Source organism: Phascolarctos cinereus, unplaced genomic scaffold (genome assembly GCF_003287225.1).
Source record: "Phascolarctos cinereus isolate Bilbo 61053 unplaced genomic scaffold, phaCin_HiC Scaffold_2;HRSCAF=192, whole genome shotgun sequence".
Taxonomy (NCBI): Eukaryota; Metazoa; Chordata; class Mammalia; order Diprotodontia; family Phascolarctidae; genus Phascolarctos; species Phascolarctos cinereus.
The window spans coordinates 269,158,115-269,170,353 of record NW_027555625.1 but is presented as its reverse complement, the minus strand read 5'-3'; the positions used below and the strand labels follow the sequence as shown (position 1 = coordinate 269,170,353).

The 12,239-nt window shown below is 44.1% G+C and overlaps 1 protein-coding gene across 1 annotated transcript in view; it reads right to left on the bottom strand.

Annotated features, from left to right (window-relative positions):
• The window catches only part of NIBAN2 (niban apoptosis regulator 2), a 116,092-nt gene that overhangs the window by 35,771 nt on the left and 68,082 nt on the right, over positions 1 to 12,239 (bottom strand). Inside the window, exons 3-5 of the mRNA XM_020965754.2 lie at positions 5,765 to 5,893; positions 4,054 to 4,159; positions 1,841 to 2,008 (exon numbers count right to left, since the gene is read on the bottom strand). Of these exons, the coding sequence (XP_020821413.1) occupies positions 1,841 to 2,008; positions 4,054 to 4,159; positions 5,765 to 5,893 (403 nt within the window). The remainder of the gene's footprint in view (positions 1 to 1,840; positions 2,009 to 4,053; positions 4,160 to 5,764; positions 5,894 to 12,239) is intronic.

Sequence of the window (12,239 nt, the reverse complement as noted above, 5' to 3'; positions counted from 1 at the left end):
AGATGGTCCCATCTCTGACTTGCCTAGTGACACCACCCCATTTGGGAACCTGGATAATTGCTCTCTAACTTCCCTAGCATAAAAATGTAGCAGATTGATGGTGACTCGTGCATATGTGGGAGGGGAGAGAAGGTACGGCAATTCTACCTGCGTCACAGTTCAGATCTTGGCCCCAACCTCCTACTTCTCACAGACTGCTGGAGCCTCAGAGGCCCAACCTTTAACACAGCAGGCTATCCATTCTCACAAGGCTCTACCTTTCCCCAACATCCTCATCACTCAGTGCTAGGTTCTCTGCCACCCAGACCACTAGCAAAGGGCTAGAGGTCTCTGTCTGCCAGGTCTATTTTTCCCTAGAGCACTCCGGATTTGAGGGTGCAGCTGGTTTCAACTGTTTGAAGCATTTCCTAAGACTATGATGATCTTTATTATATAGATGGTGACAGTGAAGCATAGAGAGATTACCCACTTTACCTACTAGCACATAGCCTAGAGAGTGATGGTTTTAGGAACAGCCAGGCTGCCTGGCTTCAATGTTGCTCAACTGTTTTTCTTAAGGCCCTGAAACATATAACTCAATTCAGAGCTAGAGAAGGAGGAAAAGGGTACAGGGTGTACCCTCAGCACAAGGCAACCAGAATCCAGCAGGCCGCTGGACAGTGGCATCTGAAACGTGGCACTTCCAGCACCAGACCCTCTTCCTTCTCCTCCCATGATCCACTAGCCCCCAGGGGAACAGCTGAACAGGCTGCCTTTTGTGGGGTGGGCAATGTGCCCAGCTCAAGGTGGCAGAAGCATTTCAGATGTGATTGATGACCTGCTTCTCACTAAGGAGCCCTTTAAATCCTCCCACTGCCCCCCTGCATCCAAATTCCAGCCCAGCCTGGACTCAAGAAGTAGCTTTTGAACTGGCCGAAAGATTAGGGAGGATGGGGTGGAGTGATACGTAAATGCTCGGAGTCCAGGGCCTTTTGCCAAGACCCAACCCTGTCAGGTCTCTGTTCCCAGCCTGCAGAGACATGCAAGGTATAACCTGTGCTGGGGCATGCCATGACAGGAGGGGGAAGGGGAAGGGAAAGCAGGAAGCTCATCGGTGTGCCTCTGAAGCACGCGGCTATGAGCTCACCTCTAACTCTCAGCCTCCCCTAAGCCAATGAAGTTGAAAACAGAGCCATCCTCCAGGTTTTCAGATTTGAAGTTTAACCGAGGAAGTCACCCTCCCAGAACCCAGGGAGAATTTGGCAAGTGTAGACACTAGGCCACCAGGTAGAAAGTCTAAAAGCTCAAGCCACTATTGGGCCCTCTGCACCAAGAAGGAGGCTGTTATCCTATAGGTTATTGGGAAAATTAATAGAATTACAGAATCTTGATGCTAAAAGGGAAATTTAGAAACCTTCTGTCATTTCACAGATGAAAAAACAGAGGCCAAGAAAGGTAAGGTAACTCACCCAAGGTTACACTGTAAGTTAAGAACAGAGTGGGGACTAGAACTTGGGTCCCTTGACTTCCTGCTACATTATACTATCTTAAATTGAGGATCAGAGAAGCAAAATAATCTGCTCGAGATCACACAGCTCTTTAAGTGACAGGGCTGGGTGGCCCTGAACCCCAGTCTCCTGACAACCTTGTCCTACTAGTATCCCATTGCCCTCTGAAGGGGTTAATACACATTTAGTTTTCCAAATCTGATGAATTTCATGAAATCTAATCCTAAGAGGAAAGAAGCTTTCTGCTATACCCCACAAAGGTCCCATTCCCTTCCATTCTCTCCTTCAGGAGTACTTGTCTGGGACCCTCCCCCCCTCCCAGGGACCCAGGCTCCCCCTCAGACCACACTCACCATTGTTGCAGTGCCGGACACAGTCCTGGAACACGGCCAGCCACTTCTCCTGCTCAGGCTCCGTCATCACACAAAAGTAATAGTGTCGAGAATATGGATGCCAGAGGATCAGGGGGTACTGGGTAGGGCACTTCAGAATTGGTGCAGCACCAGATTTGGGGGCTGGCCCTGTGGATGAGAAATGAAATCAAGATAGCATCATGATACATTCCTACAGGGATTCCATCTCTATCATACCATATTTTATCTTAACAACCATTTGAGCTACAAAGAAAAGCAAATATTATTCCCCCTTCAACAATGAGGAAACCAGAGCAAGTCAGTGCATTTAATCACACATCTGGAGCTGGAAGGGACTTCGGAGGTCATCTGTTCCAGCCTCCTAATTTTGTAGATGAGGAAATGGAGACCAGAAGTCAAGTGACTAGCCCAAGCTCACACAGAAAGGAGCATATCCCAGATTCTGGCTCAGCTCCTAAATTCCAAGGTCAGCCTTCTTTCTACTGTACTTCAGGTCTAAGGTCATTGCCAGTCAGTGGAGGTGGGACTAGAAAACAAACCCATTTTTTTTCTACTCTAGGGTCCCCAGTTTTTTGATTTTCCTTCAGGGTCATGGCAGGTCAGAGGTCCTCCAGGCACCCATCCTACCAATGCCAATGAAATCCATCTGGATTCGCCTATCTTTCTCCGCACTAGGGCTGGTTCTTGCAAAACCCACCCTCCTCTATTCCAAGACAGGATCAGTGATTTAGAGTGAGAAGGTGTCCTGGAGGCCATCTGGTCCAACTATCTCATTTTACAGGTGAGAAAAATGAGGCCCAGAGAGGTTAGAGTGACTTGCCCACAGTCATACCAGCAGCAAGTGGCAAAGCTGCGATTCGACACCAGGTCCTGTGCTTCTCAATCCAGCTCTCTTTGTACTACGTGAGGGTTGAGTCCCCTGGAAGCCAGGCCTCCCTCAGCTGCCCTATCCTAGACAAAGACCTTTTCATCCCATTAGACTCCTATGGAAACAGTGTTCCTCTCCCTCAGAAGGCCGGCAAAGGGGAACCTTTGAATCCACCGGTGTTTGTTTGGACGTGACAGATCTAGGGCAGATTACACAGACTTCAGGTCAATCACAGACACACTGTGGCTGTCCCTTCTGGAGGGAGGGATTCTACCTAACAGACTCGAGATTTTGCTCCTGGGAACAGATTCCAACAGCCCCCTCTTATTTCCCAGGGAGGAGGTAGGGTGATCCTCTAACTGGCAGACTACCTGTTTTTTTTTGGAGGGGGGATATTTTTCAGGGAAACAGGGTAGAAGAGAGTGTGGGGGGGGTAAGGATGAGTTGGGGGCAGGGATGGGGAGGGGGGATAAAGAGAATAAACAAGAAGGTAAGGGAGAGCCAGCCTGGGAGACAGGAAACCTGGGTTCTAATCCTAGCTTTGACACTAACTAGCAGCAATTCTCCACTTCTTTCAGCCCTCATTTCCTCAGCTTTTAATAAAAGGATTGAAGCAGATGATCTTGAATATTCCTTCTTCCAGTTCTAACACTCCATGATTCAAGGGCAGCTAGGTGGTACAATGGATAGAGCGCCAGGCCTGGAGTCAGGAAGACTCCTCTTCCTGAGTTCAAATCTGGCCTTAGACACTTTCTAGCTGTGTGACCCTAGGCAAGTCACTTAACCCTGTTTGTCTCAGTTTCCTCATCTGCAAAATGAGCTCGGGAAGGAAAAGGTAAACCACTCCAGTATCTTTGCCAAGAAAACCCCAAATGGGATCACGAAGAGTGATACGCTACTGAAAAACGATTAAACCATAACAAAGACAATTGAAGGAAAATGGTGAATATCTTGGGTCCTACGACTTTCCTATGAATCCTGCATAATAAAACTGGCATCCACATTGGCCCACTTCTTTTTCCTGCCTTCCCTTTGAATTCTGGCCCCTCATTTTCCTTGCTTTAGTTTGCCAGGATGAAGCTAAAGCTTGCAGCACGACTATGTGTCACCGTGGCCGTACAGCTCAGCTGGTTAGAGGCTGGTGTTTATGAGGCCAGTCATCAAAGCCGATGAACTCATACTCTGTTCCACATAGTCCAGATGGCTCTTCTACAAATGTGTGCCACTGGTCATCGAGGCACTTAGCTCTGTGTAAACCCATTCCATTATAAGAAAGGCATTTTAACGCTGCAGTCATCTCTTTCCACCCAGGGCAGCATGTTACCTGGTAAAGAGTTACCGACGAGTTCTAGGTAGTGATCCATTGAGGTAAGGATTTTATAGCCTGCGCTGTTGATGATAGCTCGGGGTGGGATCTGTCTCTCGTAGGCCTGAAGGGATTGAGAAGAAAGTCAACCTAGGAAGGGGCTACTGCTGAATCCCAAACTATATCCCAATTCCTGGCTCCCTTAGTGCAATTCTGGCTGCTTAAAGTAGCACTAACCCTTCCCAACATCCTAACCCAACCCAGTGGTTTTTTTCCTGAGTATTCCAGATAAAAAGTTGAGGGAGGAGGACAGGAGAGTAATGACTTCCTACAAAACACCAAGAAAAGAAAAGTCACTTAATAATGTCTAAACAGATGCTAGATAAAGCACTTGCATTTTGCCCTCTACCAATAGGCACCGACATCCAACATATGAAGCATTCCATCCTTAAAATGTCTTTATAAAGCTTCAGATTACATAAAATGAACCAGACCCTGACTTTTATCATGCTGTGTATCACTTTTGTGTAAGCAAGGGACATGACAGCACCCAGGGAATGAAATTCAGTTTAACTGCTCAGCTTGCTTGGAGGAAGGTTTTGGTGGGAAAGGAAGTAGTAACCATGGGCAACAATCAATTCAGGCCTTATCTGTCTATTCTGATTACCCATACTACCCCTTCCCCACCCAGGGATGCAGATAAAGAGAAGGGAGTCGGCTTTTTTTTTTTAATAACAACCCCTGCTGTTCCTTTCTTTCTGCTACTTTCCCAGAATAGCACTTGAATCAGTCAGTCAATAAGCATTTATTAAGTGCTTACTATGTGCCCAGAATCAGTGTGGTATATGAAAACTGAACTTGAAGTCAGAAGGACCTGGATTCGAGTCCTGCCCCTAACACATACTGGCTGTGGACCCTAAGTCATTGTTTTAGGCAAATCTCTAAGACCATGGTACATCTTACTTCCACCCCAGATCTGGCCTGTTTCCTTACTGGGTACACTATGGTGCTAACAAAGAGGTCTGAGTTACAAGTTCAATCAAGACACAGGCTAATTGCCACAAAGAAATCTGTTTCACATCCAAAAGCTGGAAGAAACATGCAAAATGAAGTATGGTTTAATGGAAAAAGTACATCTCATCAATGATAAGATGTAAGCTGCAGAGAAAGTACTGATCTGCATTGGCGGAGTGAGTTTCCTTATCAAGGAGTTCTCCATACCAGTGAAACCACAAATTCAATGCCTTTCCTCTCCCTTACCACGTACAGCCATATGTAGTAACACTAGTGATACTAAGTGCTACATGTATCCCCTTAGGGTAGAAGTTTATACTGGAGCAGGGGTAGGAAGAAAAAGGTGAAGCCTAGGCTGATGTTGGGCAGGGAATTGAGATGGGGAGCAGGGCTGATCAAGGATTCCCTGACAAAGCAGATCTAGGAATGAATAATGATGATGATGATAATGATGATGATGATGATGATGATGATGATGATGATGATGATGACGGCACAACTAACAAGATAAAGACAAAGCTACTACTTTCTGTTACAATGAAGGATTTGGAGTGGGGGGAGATCTCACACCAAGGAAAGAAAGTGGGCTGGAGTCCAAGGCCTTTCTCCACTGACTCTGCGAGGCTGGAAAGCCTGGGCCTAGACCCCTCACTGCCCCTCCCCACCCCATTCCAGTGCCCATTCCAGTCTAGTCCCCTGCTCCAACAGCACTTACAGCTTTGTTCTCATACAGCACGAGCCCATAGTTGTGTGGCACGAGGCTAAAGCGATTCCTCCACTTCTTGCTGTCTTCCAGGTACTGAAACAGGTTCCCAGAGAAGATGACTCGTTCGTCCAATGGCACCTGTGAGAGGGAGCACAGAAGAGGTTGAGAGCCCGGGTAGGAGCAGGCCTCAGTGGGTGAATGGTAGGCCTGAGGCAAATGCACCCACGGGCACCCAGGGTCTGGCCTGTTTCCTCACTGGTTACACCATGGTGCTAACAAAGAGGTCTGAGTTACAAGTTCAATGAAGACATGGGCTACTAGCAATAAAGAAATCTGTTTCACATCCATAAACTGGAAGAAACTTGCAAAATGAAGAGTGGTTTAATGGAAAAACCAATTCACTGAGAGTCACACCTGGGTTCTAATTCTATCTCTGACACTGATTTGCTGTGTGACCTTTGCCAAGTGATGGCTCCTCACTGGGCCTCAGAGAGGGGCTAGATTGGATGGACCCTAAGTTCTGTTCTAGCTCTAATATTCTATGTCCAAAGGTTTCTTCTAACTTTAAAATGTTCTTGTTCTCCAATTCCATTTTACCAGGGCTATGAGAAGAGGCTGGAATTGCTATCATGGAAGTTCTCTGATGTTTTCATTTGATCAAAACCTGTTCCCTAGGCTTCCCTTGAACTCTTCTATATCTTCAGAACTCCAATCAATACAATGACCAATCTTGATGTCAGAGGTCTGACAGTGACGCATGCCTCTCACCTCTAGGCAAACAGATGGCAAATTATAGGTATGAAATGAGATATGCATTTTCCAACTTGGTCAATGTTTTTTAAAATTAAATTTCATTTTCAAAGATCTGCCCTCTCTCTCTTTCATCTCTTTCCCTCTCCCATACTCACACCCACTGAGAAAGCAAGAAAAACAGAGCTCCTGTTACAAACACATATAATCAAGCAAAACAAATTCATACATTGACCACGTCCAAAAAAAAGTCTCAGTCTGTACTCTGGGTCCATCATCTTTCTATAAAAGGTGGGTAGCATGTTTTATCGTGAGTCCTCTGGAATTGTAGTTGGTCATTGTATTGATCAGAGCTCCTAATTCTTTCAAAGTTGTTTGTCTCTACAATATTGTTGTTACTGTATAAACTTTTCTCTTGGTTCTGTTCACCTCACTTTGCATCAGTTCATATAAATCTTCCCAGGCTTCTCTGAAATGGTCCCTTTCATTATTTACAGTATTCTATCACATTAGTATACCAAAACTTGTATAGCCATTCCCCAAATGATGGGCATCCCCTGGGTTTCCAATTCTTTTTGGCCAGTGTGTTGACTTAATTTCCACGATTCTATTTATTCATTATGAGAAGCTTCTATTTTGGGAATGGAATGGTGATGTAAAAAAAGAAAAGAACATTAATAAAACATTGGGGGGGGGAAGAACTTTGTTTAATAGCTGGAAGTGGAGAGGGAATAAAATCTGACTCCTTAGGATAATTAAATTCAAAGAATAGCCCATCATGATGGAATTATAGCCTTCAAGTCCCAGATGAGACCACTACACTATGAACAGAAAGCAGAAATGGACCATTCATTCATACCACAAATATTTTTAAACCAGCTCTGATGGATTTCATACTTAGTTCTGAGAATACAATGATGTAAATGGAACAATCACTTCTCTCAAGGAACTCATATTCTGATGGAGGGGGAATATGACACATACACAAATAATACAGGATAGAATGTGATGAAAGCAAAGGAGAGATCCAAACAAGTTTTCTAGGAAAATATAAGGATGAGAAGGATGCTTTCAGCTGGGCAAAGGTTAGAATCAACATCAGGGAAAGCTCCAAGAAGGTGGTGGCAATTAAGATGAGTCTGGAAGGAAAAAAAGGATTCTGAAAAGTGGTCAAGAGGAAGGTGTGAATTCCACGCTCATCACCTGACACTCATTAAGCATTTACTGAATACCTTCTACATGCCAGGCACCTTGCTAAGCACTGGGGATACAAAGAAAGGCAAAGGCAGTCAGTCCCTGCCCTGGAAGGACACAAAATCTAACCTAACTTCTTTTTGTCAAATCATGAACCGAACCCAAAGTTCCACAAAACAACCTAGTTGAGAGCTAGAACCAAACAGGTATATTCTGAAACTACTGAACTGGAATATCAAAATATCTTGTGAAATGAAAGTGAACCAATGCTTTATTTATTTGCTGCTTCTGCATGGACTAGGACATAGATCTATGCCATTGTTCATCCCCTAAGACCCTCTCCCAAGGAGCACAATCTGAATGTGATTTGATGCTCCTGTTCAGCATCATACATCACTTCCTCCTGCTCTTCAAGGGGGAAGCTCAGATAAATTTTTCTTTTTTTCAAATGAAAACCCATTGTACACAAACAATAGGGCCTCTTAAGCTGCTTCCTACCCAGGGATTAAAAATATTTACCAAAAAAAAAAAGGGGGGGGTCAGGGGGAGGCAACCGCTTAGAATTGTGCCTTTGCAAAGTCACAAAGCACTGGAAGCTTAAAGGTCTATATTTAGAATCTAAAGCAGATGCTAAATTTGGCAAACACATCTCTCCCCCATTTCTAGTAAGGCACAGAAGGATCTATTTTCTCAGTCTCTCAGCTTGGCCTCTTCTGGGGCGTGTCCACCCTCTATAACTGAGGTCCTTTCCTTGGTTCAGACCCACCCATCCCCCTCTCCTTCAGTTGGTCTTCCTTCCTCTCTCCAGACTTGGTAAGGCAGCTTCTCAGAAGGATGGGCCCACGTGCACTCTTCTCAATCATGACAATATACTTATAAGGGCTGATTTTCCCAGAAAGATCTAGGCTCAGGTTTCCTCTCCCTGGTTCTGTTGCCCTAAACCTTACGCAGTTTATAATAGTTGTGTGTTGGGAGGTTTACTGGTTTTGATATTATTTACAAAACTGTCAAATAACTGAGTGACAGCTCTACTAGGAGCCCAAGAGGAAAAGAAAATTGAATTTCTAGGCTGAGATTATCTTAGAAGAAGCAAAACTCTTTGTCATAAAAGTTCCATAGAATTATAGATTGCTGAAGTGAGAGAAAACCAGAAAAATCATTTCCCCTCCACACAAATACTCAAAGCTATAAAGGAGGAGGGAACTCAAACTCTGAAAAAGCAAAAGCGAAATGAACCAAGTTAAATGATGGAAGAGAAGAAAGACTCTCCTGGGAAGCAGTATAAAGGAGTAAAAAGAACATGGTGCTAGGAATCAAGAGACTTGGGCTCTACTTTCAGTTACTTAAAGTGTGACCTTGGGCAAGTCATTATAACAGGAGGATTGGTTTAAATGATCTTGAGGGTCCAGTTCAGGTCTAAGAATCTCTGATGCTACAGTCAAGAAGAATCATTAAGACAGAAGACTCTGAAAAGAAGGAGAAAGATAGGAACAGAAATTAGTTAAGAACCCCTATTGGCTCCAGAAGTTGAAGAAGGAGAAGACAGGAAAGGGAATAAAGAATATTGTTGAATAAATCCTTGCAAGATGTAGGCATTCCTACTGGGGATTCCCAAGGAATGGAGTCATTTGCCCTTGACTTCTCTCCTAACCTCTCTCAACTATCCAGTGGGAAAAGAGACTGAGTCATAGACTCAAAGAATCATGGCAAAAGAATTTCACTGGGGAGGAGGTACACAGGACCTTCAAACACATATAAATCCATATTACAGATGAAGAAGTTGAGGACCACAGGGATATAGTGATTCAAAGTAATAAATATTGTTAGTGGAAGAGCTAGGGCTACCAACTCTAGGAGACTCCCCATTACACCACCACACAACCCATCTTATTCTAGATGTAGATCTGATGGAGTTCTCCTACTATGGCGCTAGTTTCAGGAGATGCAGATACCAGAGACTGTCTTTTAGCAGTGGTTGATAGAAGTTTCAACAGTGAATGGTCTCTTTATCAGGCCTGCAGGATTTATTATGAGGCACTCTTCTTCCAGTCTAGGATGCATTCCCCTAATCCAGTACTTTTACAGCCCATTTTTTAAGGCCCAGATCATGTAACTCCTTCTTCAAGGAAGCTTTCTGGCTACAGCTAATCTTTTCCTTCTCTTAATTCCTATATCACTTCCACATCATTCATTTCCATGTGAAATCATAATCAGATTCCATCATGTATTTAGATATTACATGCATAAATATTTTGCTTCCTGTAAGCTACCTGAAGTAGGGACCATATTTCAGATTTTTTTTTTCTGCATCTCTCACAGAACCTCTTAAAAGGTAGAGTAAGTACATAGTAGCAGACTCTCAATAAATATTTGTTGATTAAATCAATTTTCTGGAACCTCCCAAGGTCCCAAGTGGTTGATATGCAGTTAAACCATTTATAGGTCCCTGAGGAAATCACTTCCAATATAGTCCTCAGTCTCCTCAAGGACCCAGGGACACAGTCTGATCAGGGCTCTTAGCCTCCTCTCTCCTCTGGTTGCTACCACTCCATGCAAAAAGACATGCAAAAACACAGTCAGGCTAAGAAAATGCATCACCATCACTTCTAGGATTCATCCTGGAAGGCCCAGGAAATTTATGTATCATTAAGTGGACAAAATTAGTCTTAAGCCCATCATGAACCCAAAAAAGAGAGATCATTTTGGTAAAGTTTCAAGAAAAGACTTGTCCCAATATCTACTCTTTGGATCTAAGAGAAATAGACCAGAGACTTGCATTCAACTACCTGTAAGAAACACACATTTGTCTTGGACTCCCTATATACCATCCTCTGATAAGCCTCAGAATTGGGCAGAAAGAAAGTGGACAGTTGGAGATGGGAAAAGGGTTGAGGGTGGTGATAACAGCCTGCTGGCAGTCCTCATTTCTCCAATTAGGGAGGCACAGGCTTTGGATTGTGAGGATCTTGGGTTCAAATTACGCCTTTGATGCTTACCATTTATAAATATGTTGGGCAAGGCATTTAATCTCCCTGGGCCTCAGTTTCCTCAACTGGAGGCCCCTTCTAGCTTTAGATCTTCAATCTTATACATAGGCAGTAGGGAGAGATTAGGTTGGAGAGTTAGGTAGCCAGGTAATATATAAATGCCAAATAAATGACGGTCACCAAGCTATAGTACACAGGGCCCTGTGCTCAGCCTTCAAGCATTCTCATGTCATTACATCCTCTGGGCCTGGAACATGATTTAGAAGGCTACGGTCTCACTTGCTAATTTAACAATAATCTGTCCCGCCTCTCCCTCCCCTTTCACAACGTCATAGAATCAGAGATTTAGAGCCTGAAGTGACCTTAAAGGTCATCTAATCTATCCCTCTTCATTTTACAAAGGCCCAGAGAGGTTAAATGTCTTTTCCAACATCATACATGTGGCAGAGTCTGCATTAGAACCTGGGTCCTCTGATTCCAAATTCAGGACTCGCTCCTTCCCACTGCACCACACTACCTGCTCTTAGTTTTTCACTAGTGTAAGAATGTGTATTGCACATGCATGCATTTGTGTGTTGTTGTTGTTGTTATTGTCCTTCATTTTTGAACAGGACCAATGATATCATACAATAATGTCCAGACCTGCAGGTAAACTGGATTTGAGTGAGGCAGAATTGAGCAAAGTCATTAGCCTTGAGATCTGTTCCAGAGTCATCAAAGTCCAGTGGCAGGACTAAAGTCAAGATGACTGGTGGTGGCCTGGGATGCAGTGAATGGCTTTGGTATCTTTGATGTCTGACCAAGTTCTAAGTGTTCCACAGTGCCTGCTTTAGCCATCTTCATGGGCGTTGGAGCAAACGGTTCTCATCCTCCCATTCCTTCAAGGGGGAAGTCTTTTAAACTTATATAGAACTCGTCTTCTCCAGGAGAATGTAAGTTTCTTGAGAACTGGGGTTGCTTCATTCTTTGTATCTGTATCTCCCCACCATGTGTGCCATCACAGTGCCTGTCACATAGGTGTTTAATAAATGCTTGCTGATTAACTGGATCAGTTCACATTTATATAGCACTATGTGCTAGGCACTGTACTAAGTGCTTAATAATCATTATCTCAATTTATCCTTACAACCACTCTGAACCCCTGCTGGAGGCACCATGAACCAGGGCTCCTACTAAAGGGATCATGGCCCCAGTGACATGTCTTGGTACCATTAGATCACGGATTTAAAGCTGGAAGAGACCTTACAGGTGATGGGGTACAAATCATTCATTTTCTAGATGAGGAAATGAAGGAAATGAGAGAGGTTAAGTAATTTGCCCAGTCACACAGCTAAATGAAAGACAAGGAGTAGCAAAAGGAAAAGAAAACTGGTTAGATTGGAAGTTCTTGACCTGTGTGCTCACAAGGCTGAGCACTGGACTCAGCAGAGAATGAAGCCTCCAGCATCATCAGCTATCACATGCTACATGAGCCCTGCCTGCATCTCCAGCCTCATCTCCCACACCAACCATTGGTGCACCTGGAAGTCCTAAAGAATGCTACTTCAGTATAA